Source organism: Pongo abelii, chromosome 8 (assembly GCF_028885655.2).
Source record: "Pongo abelii isolate AG06213 chromosome 8, NHGRI_mPonAbe1-v2.0_pri, whole genome shotgun sequence".
Classification (NCBI taxonomy): Eukaryota; Metazoa; Chordata; class Mammalia; order Primates; family Hominidae; genus Pongo; species Pongo abelii.
The window spans coordinates 90,381,296-90,398,675 of record NC_071993.2 but is presented as its reverse complement, the minus strand read 5'-3'; the positions used below and the strand labels follow the sequence as shown (position 1 = coordinate 90,398,675).

Sequence of the window (17,380 nt, the reverse complement as noted above, 5' to 3'; positions counted from 1 at the left end):
AAACTTTAATATTAAAAATACTTTGCTAATATATTCTTCTGTGAAACCAAGGACAAGAGCTCAGTTACAAATAAAGGTCATGCACAAAACCTCACTCCTCTGAAAACATCTAAATAAGCCAACTGACTGTACTCAAATTAGACAGTTGAAAGAACATCAGCAAACACAGATGAGAAAGAACCAGTGCAAGAACTCTGGCAACTCAAAAAACAAGTGTCTTCTTTCCTCCAAACAACTGTACTAGTTCCCCAGCAAGGATTCTTAACTCAGCTGAAATGGTTGAAATGAAAGAAATAGAATTCAGAATATGGGTAGGAATGAAAATCATTGAGAATCAGGGAGGAAGTCAAAATCCAAACCAAGGAAACTAAGGATTACAGTAAAACAATACAGGAGCTGGTAGATGAAATGACCATTATAAGAAAGAACCAAAATGATCTGACAGAGCTGAAAAACACACTACAAGAATTTCATATTGTGATGGCATTAACAGCAGAACAGACCAAACTGAGGAAAGAATCATAGAGCATGAAGACCGGCTCTCTGAACTAACTAAGAAGGACAAAAATAATAATAATAAAAAGAATAAAAAAGAATGCACAAAACCCCTGAAAAATATGGGATTATGGGAGGAGACCAGATCTACCCCTCATTGGCATCACTGAGGGAAATGGGGAAAAAGCAGGCAACTTGGAAAACATATTTCAGGATATTGTCCATGAAAACTTCCCAACCTCACTAGAGAGGCCAACATTAAAATTTAAAAACTGCAGAGAACTGCAAGATACTATATAAGAAGACAATCCCCAAGACACATAATCATCAGATTCTCTTTCATTCTTTTTAAAATGAAAGAAAAAAAAATAAAGGCAGCTAGAAAGAAGGAGCAGGAAACCTACAAAGAGAACCCATCAGGCTAACAGTGGACCTTTCAGCAGAAACCCTATAAGCCAGAAGAGACTGGGGGCCTATATTCAGCATTCTTAAAGAAAAGAATTTCAACCCAAGAATTTCATATCCAGTGAAACTAAGCTTCATAAGCAAAAAAGAAATAAAATACTTTTCAGACAAGCAAATTCTAAGGGAATTTATTACAACCAGGCCTGCCTTATAAGAGCTCCTGAAAGGAGTGCGAAATGTGAACAGCCACTACAAAAACACACTTAAATACACATATCTCTGACATTATAAAGCAATGACATAAATAAGTCTACATAATAACCAGCTAACAATATGATGACAGGATCAAATTAACACATATCAATATTAACACTGGATGTAAATGGGCTAAATGACACAATTTAAAGCTGGATAAAGAAGCAAGAACCAACGTTATGCTGTCTTTAAGAGGCCCATCTCACATGCAATGACATCCATAGGACCAAAGTAAAGGGTTGGAGAAAAGTGTACCAAGAAAACAGAAAACAGAAGAAGCTGAAGTTGCTATCCAAATTTCAGACAAAAGAGACTTTAAATCAACAAACATCACAAAAGACAAAGATGAGCTTTATATAATGGTAAAGGGTACAATTCAATAAGAAGATCTAAATATCCTAAATATATATGCATCCAACACAGGAGCACTCAGATTCATAAAGCAAGTTCTTACAGACCTACAAAGAGACTTCGATTTCCACACAATAGTGGGACATTTCAATACCCCATGGACAGTAATAGACAGATGATTGAGGTGACAAAGTAAAAAAGATATTTAGGACCTGAATTCACCACTCGAACAAATGGACATAATAGACATCTATAGAACTCTCCACCCAAAAACAACAGAATATACATACTTCTCATCACCACATGGCACATACTTTAAAACTGACCACACAATTGGACATAAAAACAATCTGTAACAAATTGAAGAAAACTAAAATCATACCAACCACACTCTCTGAACATGGTGCAATAAAAACAGAAATCAATACTAAGAAAAACATTCAAAACCATACAATTACATGGAAATTAACCAACTTGTTCCTGAATTATCTCTGGGTAAACAATAAAATTAAAGCAGAAATAAAATATTTCAAACTAATGAAAACAAAGATACAACATACCAGAAACTCTGGGGCATAGCTAAAGCAGTGTTAAGAAAGAAGTTTATAGCACTAAATGCCCACCTTAAAAAAGTCAGAAAGATATCAAATGAACAATCTAGCATCACATCTACAGGAACTAGAGAAACAAGAGCAAACCAAACTCAAAGCTAGCAGAAGACAAGAAATAACCAAAATCAGAGCTGAACTGAAGGAAACTGAGATGCAAAAGACCATATAAAAGATAAATGAACTTAGGAATTATTTTAGTTATTTGAAAGAATTAATTAGATAGATAGATGAATAGCTAGACAAATAAGAATAAAAGAGAAGATCCAACTAAACACAATCAGAAATGACTGACTGAATGAAAAAGGACATTCCCACTGACCCCACAGAAATATAAAAGAACACTCAGAGACTATGAACACCTCTGTGTACACAAGCTAAGAAACCCAAGAGGAAATGGATACATTCCTGGAACCACTCAACCTCCCAAGTTTGTGTTAAGAAGAAATTGAATTCCTAAACAGACCAATAATGAATTCTGAAATTGAATCAGTAAAAAAAGAGCCTACCAACCAGGAAAAGCCCAGGACCAGATAGATTCACAGCCAAATTCTACCACATGTATAAAGAAGAGCTGGTACCATCCCTACTGAAACTATTCCAAAAAATTGAGGAGAAGGCATCCCTCCCTCACTCGCTCTATGAGGCCAAAATCATCTTGATACCAAAACCTGGCAGAGACACAACAACAACAAAAAAGAAAACTTCAGGCCAACATCTTTGATGAACACAGATGCAAAAGTCTTCAACAAAATACTGGCAAACCAGCAGCACATTGAAAAGCTAATCCACAACAATCAAGTAGGTTTTATGCCTGGGATGCAAGGTTGGTTCAATATAGGCAAATCAACAGAAGTGATTCACCACAGAAAAAGAATTAAAAATAAAAACTACATCATCATCTCACTAGATGCACAAAAGGGTTTCAATAAAATTCCACATACTTTCATGTTAAAAACCTTAACAAACTAGGCATTGAAGGAACATACTTTAAAATAATAAAAGCCATCTATGACAAATGCACAGCCAACGTCATACTGAATGGGCAAAAGCTGGAGGTATTCTCCTTGAAAAGAGAAACCTCTCTTATCATTCCCACTCATCATAGTAATGGATGTCCTGGCCAGAGCAATAAAGCAATAGAAAAATAGAAAACCCATCCAATTAGGAAGAGAGGATGTCAAACTACCCTTGTTTGCAGATGATATGATTCTACACCTAGAAAACCCCATAGTCTCCATTCAAAGCTCCTTGATCTAATAAACAACTTCAGCACAAAGTTTCAGGATACCAAATCAATGTACAAAAATCAATAATAGCATTCCTATGTACCAACAACATCCAAGCTGAGGGCCAAATCAAGAATGCAATGCCATTTACAATAGTTACACAAAAAAGTACCTAGGAATACAACTAACCAGGGTGGTGAAAAATCTCTACAATAAGAATTTAAAATATTGCTCAGTGAAATCAAAGATGACAGAAACAAATTGAAAAACATTCCATGCTTATGGAGAGAAAGAATCAATATCATTAAAATGGCCATACTGCCCAAAACAAAGTACAGATTCAATGCTATTCCTATTAAACTACCAAAGACATTATTCACAAAACTAGAAAAATGTATTCTAAAATTCATATCAAACCAAAAATGAGCTTGAATAGATAAGACAATCCAAAGCAAAAAGAAAAAAGCTGAAGATATCACATTTCTTGACTTCAAACTATACTACAATGCTACAGTAACCAAAATGGCATCGTCCTGGTACAAAAACAGATACAGATATATAGACCAATGGAACAGAATAGAGATCCCAGAAATAATGCTGCATACTTATAACCATTTGATGTACAACAAAGTAAATAAAAACAAGCAATGGAGAATGGACTCCCTATTCAGCAAATGATGCTGGGATAACTGGCTATATATATGTAGAAAAATTAAACTGGACATCTTCTTTACACCATGTATAAAAATCAACTCAAGATGGATTGAAGACTTTAATGTCAAACCTAAAACTATAAAAACACAAAGATAACCTAGGAAACATCATTCTGGACATAAGCCCTGGCAAATATTTCATAACAAAGATGACAAAAGAAATTTTAACAACAGCAAAAATTGACAAGTGTGAAGTGTGACTTAATTAAACTAAAGGGCTTCTGCATAGCAAAAAAAAAAAAAACAAAACAAAAAAAACCTATCAACAGAGAGTAAACAGGCCACCTACAGAATGGGACAAAATGCTTACAAACTACGCATCTGACAAAGGTCTAATATCCAGAATCTATAAGGAACTTACAAATCAACAAGCAAAAAGCAAACCTCCCACATAAAAAGTGGGCAAAAGATATGAACACATACTTTTCAGAAGAAGACATACATATGGTGAACAAGGATATGAAAAAATGTTTTCAGAAGAAGACATACATATGGTGAACAAGGATATGAAAAAATGCTCATCATCACTAATCATGAGAGCAATGCAAATCAAAACCACAATGAGATACCATCTCACAGCAATCAGAATTGCTATTGAAAAGTAAAAAATAAAACATGCTGGTGAGGTTGAGGAGAAAACGGAACAAAGCAGTTTGGCAATTTCTCAAGGAACTCAAAGCAAAATGACCATTTGACCCAGCAATCCCATTTTTAGGTATATACCCAAAGATAAATTGTTGTACCATAAAGACACATGCACATATATCATTAGTGTCATGCTATTCACAGTAATAAAGACATGAAATCAATCAACCTAAATGCCCATCAATGGTAGACTAAAGAAAATGTGGCACATATATGCCATGGAATAACTATGCAGCCATAAAAAAGAATGAGATCATGTCCTTTGCAGCAACATGGATACAACTAGAAGCCATTGTCCTAAGTGAACTAACATAGGAACAGAAAACCAAATACTGCATGTTCTCACTTAGAAGCTGAAGGTAAACGTTGAGTACATAGGGACACAAAGATGGGAACGACATACATTGGAGGCTGCTTGAGGGTGGATAGATGGAGGAGAGTGAGGATAAAAAAAAACTACCTATAAGGTACTATGTTCATTACCTTAGTGGCAAAATAATCTGTACAGTCAAACCCTGTGACACACAATTTACCTGTATAACAAACCGCATATGTATCCATGAACCTAAATTAAAAGCTTTAAAGAAAGAAAAGTGTTGGAAATTACTCAGAATCATTTGAATTACTCACCCAAGCATTCCCTAAACTTTTTGAAATAAAATAATAATATGTTTTCAGTTACAAGACACAACATATGTTAAGATATAACATTTATTTTATTTTATTTTTTGAGACCGAGTTTCACTTTTGTTGCCCAGGCTGGAGTGCAGTGCTGTGATTTCAGCTCACTGCAACATCCGTCTCCCAGGTTCAAGCGATTCTCCTGCCTCAGCCTCCTGAGTAGCTGGGATTACAGTTGTGTGCCACCATGCGCAGCTAATTTTTTGTATTTTTAATAGAGATGGGGTTTCATCATGTTGGCCAGGCTGATCTCAAACTCCGGACCTCAGGTGATCCACTCACCTTGGTCTCCCAAAGTGTAGGGATTACAAGCATGAGCCACCATGCCCAGCCAAGATATAACATTTATTTATCAAAGTTTTATGAGTTACAATAGCAAAGACATGGAATCGACCTAGTTGCTCATCAACAGTGAATTAGATATATACAAGATGGTACACATACACCATGGGATACTATGCAGCCATAAAAATGAATAAAATCATGTCCTTTGCAGTAACATAGATACAGCTTGAGGCCATTATCCTAAACAAATTAATTCAGGAGCATAAAACCAAATACTGCATGTTCTCACTTCTAAATGGTAACTAAATATTGGGTACTCATGGACATAAAAATAGACACTGAAAATTAATAGACAGAAATTGGGTGGGGTAGGAAGTGAAGAAGCAGGGGTTGAGAAACTAATTATTGGGTACTATATTCACTATCTGGTTGACAAGGTCATTCATATCTCAAACCTCAGCATCATGCAATATACTTATGTAACAAATGTGAACATGTAATGCCTGAATCTAAATAAAAGATGAAAATGTAAAATAAGACACTAAAAAAAGAAAAGGTAGTGGAATACTTCCTGTGTTTCACTGTGATTGCAGAATTATCTTAAAAAAAATACAATCCGGACCCCAAAATTTTATGGTCAAGAACATTAACCTACTGGAAAAATACAGTTATACTAATTATGTATTGGTGAAATCTTTTTTCACATCATTACTTTGTTGTCTAAGAAAACCAATAGCATATGTCTAGCTATTTAGCAGCATAACAATCAAACAACAACCCAAGAAAAGTGATGATTTCTTCTTCCATCATTTCAAATAAAAGAAAATCTTATTTGTAGTCCCTATAATATGAGAATTGTAGAAAAGTTGCCTATGACCTTGTTTTCCTTAGGAGCCTGTATACATATAGTCTTCTACTAAGGTCCCTCAGAGACATTTGTGTTGCACATGCAGAATCTGAATGATCTCACATAATAGCTTTGCTATTGTAGTACTGGCCACCAAAAAAAAAAATAAAAAAAAAAATAAAGAAAAAGGGAGTAATCTTCAGGAACTTTTATTTTTAGGCAGAAATGTATCTGCACTTTCTCACAGTCTTCAGGTAGCCAACAAAATCCAAATGATATGGAATTGTTAGTAATTTATCATAGGTAAATTCTGCTAAACAATTCACCTTAAACACATAATGGACTTTAACTCTAATCACTTCAAAAGAACAAATGAAAAGGCATTGATGGGAACAAAATACAACCTGAAAATATAATACTGGCAAAGATTAAGTGAACATAGATGCCTAGAGTTCTCTGCATGATCTCCAGGATTAGATAACCTAACAAAGTTGGTAAGTCATGTAACTTTGATTCCAGTCGGCTCTTACACATTTTAGTGACTATATGAAGCATGAATACTACACCATGTAGTAGACAATATGTGGTTGCCAATATTTCATTCCAATCCTGTGGTATGATCCTGCAACTAATCATTTATTAAAAATGTCCATATCTTTCCACATTTTTCTATCTAAGCCCATAGATTTCATTGTTTTTTAACATAGAAACTTGATATCTATAGTCACCTGGTAAAATCTGAGCCATAATTATCAATTATATTTTTGGGGTTAGAACATAGATACAACTGTGAATAAAATATATATCAAAACATGTATAATAAAGTTAAATTGTTTATTCAATTAATTACTCATATTCATCTATTTTATTCATGGTCACTGAAATACTCTATAAGCTTCTTCGCAAGTGCTTCATTTATCTTATAGATCTTCTGTCTTTTTCCTCCCTCCACTGCCCTTGCTCTGTGCAGGTATCTCTATTTCTTTCTGACCAGCCCTTTTTCATCATTCCAAGTCTATTCAGGAAGCAGAAAAAAAACACTTTAAATAGGACTCTTTCAAGTTTCTATTTTCTTCCCTTACCAAAACAAAAATTTTTACAACGTACCATGATAGTGAATGAACTTTTACTTTATATTGCCTAAGAAATTATTGCCATGTAAAGTCATTTTTTAGTAATATACTCATTTAGTAAAGTAACGAGGATTTTTGTATATGTATCTTTGTAACTGAAGTAAATTTCTCAATATGGGATTCAGATGTCTGTATAAGAAACGTCTGTGTACTTTTCTCAAATACTGATATTTATGATGGTCCCCATGGAACAGGTCCTTCTTTGGGGAAGGAGTAGAGAAATCTGAAAGTTTAAGATGATGCTCAGAGGATCGTTGTATGTACTACTGTTTAGAACTGATCAACTTACTGTACTTCTTCTCATATCTACTTTTAAGTTGTCTCTTAAAAATCACTAGAAATTCAAAAAGTTAAAAATGCCATGCTCTTTCAGGGAATCATCTGGCACAGGGTATTATAATAAATAGGATAACAAATCCAGAGAGGTTAACAAAGTCCCCAAGGTCATAGAGCTTAAAAAGGGTTGAGCCGGAATTTAACCTCAATTCCATCTAACTTGGAAGCTTATTTCATTCCAGAGGTTTGGGCCCTAAATTAATTTTAGGGCCTAAGAACTCTTGGCCCTTCAGAGTCATTTATAAAATTTTTTTAGTTGAAGGATTTGTACCAAATAATTATGCCTGATGCTGTGGAATTTGAACTAAAATCTAGTCTAGAGAGGTTATGACTTGATGGAAGTCACAGAGCTGATGCAGACTCAAATTTCCATGGTCTTTGTACACATATTTACTGCCTCTTTCAAATTTATCTTTTATAGTCAAAAATATAGTTATTTCTTATGTAATCATAAATATTTCCATTGGAAAATCTATGTTCTGGGTCTGGTACCACTGTGTCATGAGGAATTGTTATCAAAACATATTATAGGTATAATAGAAGGAACAAAACCTACATGTAGAGAGAGCAAAGCAGGCAACCAGAAGTCATCTCTAGTCCTTACCTTTACAATCACTGTGACAGTAGCAATACCAGGTGGCATTGTTCCATAAATATCAAAGGCCTCTACCAGAAAAGTGATACTTGCTTCTTGGTCTGGAAATGCCTCATAATCTAAACTCCTTAAAAGCGATAGTTCTCCTGTAAATGGATGTAGTGCAAAAAAGTGCTTCACTTCTGGGCTTCTTATCTGGTAAGACACATTTGCTCCAAGGTCGACATCTTTGGCCTGTAATAAGCAGAAGAACAGTTTTATTAGTGACGTTACCAAAATAAAGAAATGCAGGAAGGATGGAAGTCATGTGTCAGTGCCTAGGACAGCATGAATTTAACGAGGACAAAAAGGCACGTTTTTTTTGTTTCTTTTTTTTTTTTTTTTTTTTTTAAGTGCATTATTTAATAATTTACCAGGGAAGAGAAGGAGGGATGGGGGAGAGAAAGATGGAGGCAGGGAGGAAAGGAGGGAGACAGTAAGAGGCAGAGTCAGAGACAGAGAGAGAGATCTTTCTACAAGATTTTGTCATTGTTGACATTATTACTGTATCTGTTTAACTTGAAAAATCACCAAATGAATTATATCACAGTAAAGAAATAAATATTGTCTTAAATGACTGTTTCTTATTTTCTGCTGATTTGATAATCATGAACAAATATTTAAAAAAAAATAAATACTGAGTGATTTCCATAAACATAATAGATGGCTAAAGTACTATAAGAAAACTAAGAATATAAGTAGTAATTATTTTTCACAGGGATCCTATAATACGTTTCTAGAGATCACTCTACTATACTTCCTTTGATTTAACTAGGATTTGAATAGTAGTTACGCACAAGGTGCTGTAGAGAGCACCAAAATGAATCAAGACACAATTACTGCCCTACAGGTTATGGTCTCAGAGAAGAAATAAGACACAAATACTAAAATAGAAAGGAAAAAAAATGTGACATGCTATCTAAAAGATGTTCTAAATTGGGAACGATGTCCTTTAGCTGAAAGGATGGGTTTTCATGGGAGTCTTGTAGAATGGCTATTTCACTCAGCAGTACAGACTGGCAAATGCACCTCAGGTACAGAAAACTGAATGGAGCAAGAATGAAAATGGGGAAAATTCAGAGTATGCTATAATGTGCATTTTTAAATGCAAACACTTCCTGTGTGAACCTCAGCCTTGGTCTCCTCCAATCAATTATTGACTTAACAATCAGAAAGATGCTATTAAAGCATACATTTTATTATGTGATTTTTCCTGCTTAAAATCCTTTGGTTTTTAATTCAATTTTCAATCAACGCCATTATCCTTAACATGGTAAGAGCCACTACATTTTCTAGACCTTTAGCCCCTCACCCCTCACACTTTCCCGTCTTCCATGATTTTGACCAGGCTTTTTTCTCCCAACTCCTTTAAACTTTCTCCCTTTTCTGCTTGGATAGCTCTTATTTGTCCCTCAGTTCACCATTTAGAAATAAGTTTCTCTAGCAAATATTCTGTTTGCCTTAAGATTAGGTTAGGAGCTCCACCTCTATTACCTAGGCCCTTTGTACTGAGGACCTACGTTTTAACTACTAATTTTCTTGACTGATTGCTAAACCAGCCTGAAAACTCCAAGAAAGGAGTAAATTTGTTTTGTTCACCTTTGTATCCCCAAAGTCTTTGCATCCCCTAGGACAGCATGAATTTAACACCACCAGTAGGAGACTTGGCATACTATACATACTGAAGACATGTTTGTTAAATAAATATATTAACTAATTAATTAATTGATAGATGAATGGTGGAATAGATGAAGGAATAATGGTTCTGTCCCTGGCCAGTATTTGCCTTATTTAGATTTGTTAATGTTCATTGCTGAGTTCAATTATGGAAGGGATACAGAGTCTGGAAAACTATGCTAAAAACATTCAAGTTGTGGACTTCAGGTGGAAAAATGGCTACTTTTTTTTTTTTTTTCAAAACATACCTCATAGACCAACTGAGTCAGTATTAAATGAGGTGGTTGCTTAAAAATGCAGATTTATGGATCAGCCTAATCTACTGAATCAAAATGTTCAGGACTTTGTGTAATTTATATTTGAAAACTTAAAAAAGAGGCTTGATACAGAGATGTCATTAAAAAGGAGAGTTAGATTACTAGAAGTTGCCTTTTGTGTATTGAATGTGGAGAAAATACAGAATAATGGGTATAAACAATATTTATAAAATAGAGGGGAAACCAATTTGTAACTCTCTATATTTTATCTGTGTATACACATTTATGTTATACATGTATAACCCACACAAATTCATATATATATATATGTATTTTTTGACATTTGTGTGAACACAAAGATAAATGTGAAATAAATTTAATGCTGAGTACTCTGGAGGCACAATGTGGGAGATTATTAACTTTTGCTTCATAAACTATTGTATTGTCAACTGTTGGAATAAACAGAATATTACTTTTGTAAATTAAAAAAACTATTAAAAAGTATATTTTTAATTTCTTACAAATAGACCTTTCTGTCCTTAATTTTTGGGATATCTTTAAAGTAGGCTTGCCACATAAAATACAATATGCAATATGGGAGAAATAATAAAAATGTATTCATTGTTTATCTGAAATTAAAATCCAACTTGGTGTGTTGTATTTTTACTTGCTAATTTTGGCAAACAAACCCTAGTAGCAAATCTCCTAATGTAGGATTCATGTAATAAATGCTTTTTCCACACACCTCTATTTGAAGGATGGTGGTCCCAGCTGGCAAATTCTCTTCAACAAGGACAGTGTATGTTGAATTGGTGAACACAGGACTGTTATCATCAATGTCCAAAACCTTGATGGCCAGGGTTAGAGTTGAATGACGAGGGTGTACTGCTCCATCTGTTGCCACAACAACAAGTTCATAGTAGTCCCTGACTTCTCTGTTAAGCTTCACTGCTGTGTAAATACTCCCATTGGATGTGATACGAAAAAGATTATTAAAGTTACCCAAACTGTAGTGCACTTGACCATTTATTCCAGCATCAGGGTCTGTTGCCTATTAAATAAAACAAAAAAATTCACATAAGTTTTGATGGGCTGCTGTAAATGAAGGTAATAGTTAACAAATTATGGTATTTTTCTAACCAAATATTATTTGGCTCTCTAAGGAGGAAATGACAATGACAATACAATGCAAAATTTAAAACATGAAAAATATTATAGTTTAATATTCTTCATTTACAATTAACATAACAAAAACTGATAATGTCATTAGCAATAACAATACTATGTTATGACAGAAAACTCATAAAAATACTGAATCTTTGTGTCATGATTTTAATAGGTTTTGAATTCTAAAGTGAGAAAACATTTTGTTTTTAATTCATTTAACATAATCTGCTGAGTGACAATTTAAGATTACATAGGTTTTTGCTCACTTTATATATTCATTTTATATTTATATATGCTTAGTAATAATATTGTTATGCATTATGTTTGTTTATAATAAATAATATTTTTATTATGTTATGCTATTTATGTAATAATGTTTATTATAATAAACATTAATCATATTTATCATAAATAATATTTATAAATATAACCTGACTTAATCCTCATAATGTTGTTATCAGTAAATATTATTAATCTCATTTTACAGATGAGAACACTGTGGCTTATGGAAGGTTACACAAGAAAGAAATATCTCAGTGTCCCAGTTCTTAACACAATACTTCATATATAAAAGTACTTAACAAATGCTTGTGGAATTAATGAACATTAGATGAAATGAAACAGATTTGAAACTAAATCTGTTCCAAAAGTCAAATAGGATTAAAACTACAGTAACTGTAATGTACCTGCAAGGGACTCTTTTTCAACATTAGAATATACATCTCTGCATAAGTAAGAATGTTTGATACCATAATATACCTATATTTACTGAAAATTTGAAGTCATGTAAAATCACTTTGCATCAAATAAAATGAGAAAATATTGAGTAAATATTCATCAAGTGAAATGTAATAAGAATTAATCTTAGCTAAAACTCAATTGTGATACTAATTATGAATCTCACTATCAGCTACTGTGTATTTTGTTTTGAAAAGTTCCATGTAAAATAAACTGAAATAAATCTTAGAAACTGTAAAATATTATATAATTATGCCCCAAACTGTCAACAAGGAAAGGAAGGAAAACAAGACACTTGGCTGCCTTATGAGCCAGGGACACAAAAATCACTCGAGGTCCATAAAGCGTGGAATGCAATATGATGTATTTTAACAGCACATATGCAGTGGTATATCCAGTTTTACAGGCACCGGTAAAGCATGCAGAATGGGGATGCTGAATGTTTGCGCCTTCTTTGAAACAAGAATGTCTAAGATGTGAAAATCATGTTTACAACAGTGCTCCTGTATGTCATAATGCCAAGCATTTCAGCAGGATTTGTCTCTTTGACTCATCAAAACACAACTGTCCCTGGGAGTTTAACATCTCTGAGGTTTAATTCTGAGAAAAGACAGAAGAATTGCAGAAATATCTGAAGAGAAAAAATACTGTGACAGAGTTGAATAGTTTCTGTTGATATAGTTTCTTTTACTTCTATACTTTGCCTAGAATTTGTCTTACGAATTATTGACAAATCAGTCAAGCTGATCATTTTAGTGAAAACAACAAACAGTGCCTTCTCCCTTTTTCACCAAAAAAAGAGGGTGAACTCTTTTTTTTGGTCTGAAATTACTCATCAAGTAAATAGATAAAATTGTAAGCCAAGAACAAAATATAAATATGTCTTGTTTCATAACAATAATACCCTTAAAAATTTCAGTCACTTTTCTGTCTATGGAATATCTTAAGATCAAAAAAATTAATCATTTATGCAATTAGATATTTAAATGACTCGTGTTCAAGTTGTTTTTATTGACCCATATAATTGAATATATATTATGGTAGAATGGCTCAATTTGACTGATGTGGCTGTGTGTCTGTGGGTTTTATACATGTCCAGCTGCTTAACTATATATCCACTAGGAAACATACCTAAACATATCTAAATTAGTTTTGTTTTTGCTCCCATAGCAAATTATCACAAATTTAGCAGCTGACACAAAACAAGTTCATTATTTTAAAGCTCTACAGGTCAAAAATTCAAGATGGTGTCACCAGGGCTATGTTTCTTTCTGGAGACTCTAAGGAGAAACAAGCTCTTTGCTCATTCAAGTTGTTGACAGAATTCTGTTGCTAGAGTTTGTAGAACTGAGATCCCCACTTCCTTGATGGTTGTCGTGTGAGGACCAATCCCGGTTTCTAGAGGTCCCCATATCCCTTGGCTCATGACATATTTCCACCTTTTTTTTTTTTTTTTTTTTTGAGACCAAGTCTTGCTCTGTCGCCCAGGCTGGAGTGCACTGGTGCGATCTCGGCTCACTGCAACCTCCGCCTCCTGGGTTCAAGCAATTCTCCTGCCTCAGCCTCCTGAGTAGCTGGTATTACAGGCACCAGCCATCACACCCAGCTAATTTTTGCATTTTTAGTAGAGACCGGGTTTCACCATGTTGGTCAGGCTGGTCTCGAACCCCTGACCTTGTGATCCACCTGCCTCGGCCTCCCAAAGTGCTGAGATTACAGGCGTGAGCCACTGCACCTGGCTATTTCCTCCATTTTTAAAGCCAGCAAGGGTCATCAAGCCCCCCTCACATTTTTTGAATCCCTCCCTCCATCTTTTTCTATTTTATCTTTCTGACCTACTCTTCAGGCATCCTCCTTCACTTTTAAGGGCATGTAAGATTACATTATGCTCCCTTGGACAATCCAGGATAGTATCCCCATCTCAGCATTTTTAACCTTGATATATGTGTGTGCACACGTGTGCAAGTGTGTGTATACTGCCATATATAAATATATAGCAATCTATATTTTATGATGGGATTTCTTTTTTTTTTTTTTTTTTGAAACAGGTCTTGCTCTGTCACCCATGCTGGTGTGCAGTGGTGTGATCTAGGCTCACTGCAACCTTCACCTCCCAGGCTCAAGCAATCCTCCCACCTCAGCCTCCTGTGCAGCTGGCACTACAAGCACATGCCCCCAGGCCTGGCTAATTTTTTGTATTTTTATTAGAAATGGGGTTTCCTCTTGTTGCCCAGGTTGGTCTTGAACTTCTGGGCTCGAGCGATCCTCCCACTTTGGCTTCTCGAAGTGTTGAGATTACAGGCGTGAGCCATCTCGCCTAGCCGGATAGGAGTTTTTAGAGAAAATATCCAAGCAGATATTCATTAAGCAGACTGACAGTAAATGCTAAACGGGGCATACTCACCAATAGAGTTTCAGAATTTTAAATAATCAGTTTAAATTGGTATAAATTACGATATGTCAGGTACACACACACTTTGACTGAATGTATTACCACTTAATTCACTGAATTCATAGCTACCATGACAAGAAGTATATTTGATGCTTATGGAATAAAAGACTACAATATCCCCCAGAAAACTACTCTAAAAATTTTAAGGTGACTGAGACACACATCTAATGGAAACAAAGGGAACAGAATATAAAATGCAGAACTATTTCCTTATCTATTCCTATGTCCCCATTAAATTAAGGAGCATAAATAAGGTGATGTAAGCCAAGCAACATGAGCTGGCTAAGCAAGGCAGTTTTACTTATTTACTATTCTAGATGAACATGTAGATGTTAAACAAGATAACCAAACATAGAATCTCTTATTATCAGCAGTACTGTCAAGAACTTTGCATTGATGTTTAATATTTAGTCAAACAGCTCAGTGTATGATGCTATAATGAAAACATATATTTTCCTAGAAATCAATTAAAAGTTAATTAAATTTGTTAATAAGAAAAATAACACATCTCTTTTCCCCTTGTACTACATCAAAGCAATAAACAGTAATAGCTGCAACTTTATAATCATCTGTCCATGGTTAACACATTTTTGTAATATACACCTTACTATGGAGCCTGATTTGTGGCTACTAATTTGTGAATGCATATTGCTTGGAAATTGGCTGATAGCCTGTAGTCAAATAAAGACCTCACTGGACAGAACTCTGAATAATTGCCAGAAACACCACTTGCAAACCTTATTCATTAACACCAAAGTTACTGTATATGAAAGACAACCAAATAATTACTTAAGAAAAAAGTCAGACGATGTTCAAGGGAATTTATTGAACAAAGATTTTTGAGAACCGATTTTATAGCACGCCACTTGAAAAGGGAACAGGGAAATATATTTCTTAAACACTAAATTCATTCCTCACACCTTTTTTTCTCATTATCTTTTTAGAATGGTCTGTTACACAATTCTTTCCATCTATAAAAGTGGAAGTCCATTACTGGGATTGCTACCCTGGGGGTTACCATTCCTGTAGAGAAGACCTTAAAGCATGCCTGTATGAGTGGAATATATTGGGATGAAACCTCAAAGTAGAGGTTGATGTTTGCACTTCTTCCATTGAGAAGTCCCTGGGTAGATTATTTGTGTAATTTACAATGATTCATTTCCATTTAAAATATGTCAAATATCCATTCAGATTAATTATTTAGATAGAAAATTATATGACAAAAATCAGCCCCAAGGAAATAACTTGAGGACAAAACCAAAATATTATAGCTATTATAAAGGTGTGAACTACCGTGTAGCACCTAATTGGCCCAGTATGAAGCTGAGAGAGTGTTTTGCGCTACCTTTTGCTTGTCCTTTACAGCGATTTAAGAGGTCATGTACATCTTTCTCACTTTGAAGTGGGAACCATAAAAGCTGTTGATCAGGGAGGTTGGGCAGTGCATCCTTCATGACATTACTAGTGAAAACACGTTTTTTAAATTATTATCTATTAACTTCAAAAAGATGTACAATAGTTATCTTTTTTTCTAAGAAGCTGAGCTATTTCAAGGACTGTGATTATTAGTGTAAAAGGAGACAAGCAATTTAAAGACTCAAAATGCAGATAAATTTTTTCACTCTCCACACAAATGCCTCATAATCATTATTGAACAATGGTAGGTAGACTTACTGGCCAGAAGATAACTTGCATAACTTGAGTTAAAATCACTAAAAACATAACCAGAATGAATAGCTTTTCATTCTAGTCCCTAGAAATCTAGAAAACACATATTTAACACAAATAATTTCTCAAGGGATCAACTATTATTCTAAGATACACAATAAACTACATTTTATCCTAGGATTCAAGGCTCTACCTGGTCTTGTTCTAACCTATCTTTATGCATTTCTATCCCTCAACTAACTCTCTGACAAAAACTGTATGTTTTAGTCAAAGGAGTATATTTATGGTGTCAATCACCACCAAGAAACTCTCAAGTGTCAGTGGTTTGTTACCACTGATGTTCCTTTCTCACCTATATAGCACTCATTGTGAATTCCAAATCCAGCTTTACTCTGTCTTGTCTTTACTCAGAAGAGAAGCTAAAGGAGCAGGCTTTATTGGAATACGAAGCTCATGTGGTGCAAGAAGAAAAAAAGACATGAGATAGCCAAGCTGCAGCTTTTAATGCTTCTGCTTGGAGGTCAACATATCACCTATACTCCTGCTTCATCATTGAAGGCAAATCACATGGCGAGGCCGATGTCAAAGGGTGCAGAAATAGCATTCCCTCACACAGTGGGACAGTGATAAATCAGAAACACTTTCACAATGTACTACCCTGGTTTTCCTTGAAATGACCATGCTCTCCCTCACCTTCCCTGATATAGGTGTTTTTTTTGTTTGTTTTTATTTTCCCCCAATCCAACTTAAATGTTCAAAACCTAGCTTCAGTTCTACTTCATCTGGAAAACCTCTTCTTTCCAT

General features: G+C 34.5%; 1 protein-coding gene across 19 annotated transcripts in view; it reads right to left on the bottom strand.

The window, feature by feature from the left end:
* PCDH15 (protocadherin related 15) overlaps positions 1 to 17,380 on the bottom strand; it is a 1,013,670-nt gene that overhangs the window by 212,413 nt on the left and 783,877 nt on the right. For all 19 annotated transcript variants that reach the window (XM_054522581.2, XM_063727642.1, XM_063727641.1 and 16 more), the window contains 2 exons: positions 11,297 to 11,602; positions 8,588 to 8,812 (listed from right to left, as the gene is read on the bottom strand). In XM_054522581.2, the coding sequence (XP_054378556.2) occupies positions 8,588 to 8,812; positions 11,297 to 11,602 (531 nt within the window). The remainder of the gene's footprint in view (positions 1 to 8,587; positions 8,813 to 11,296; positions 11,603 to 17,380) is intronic.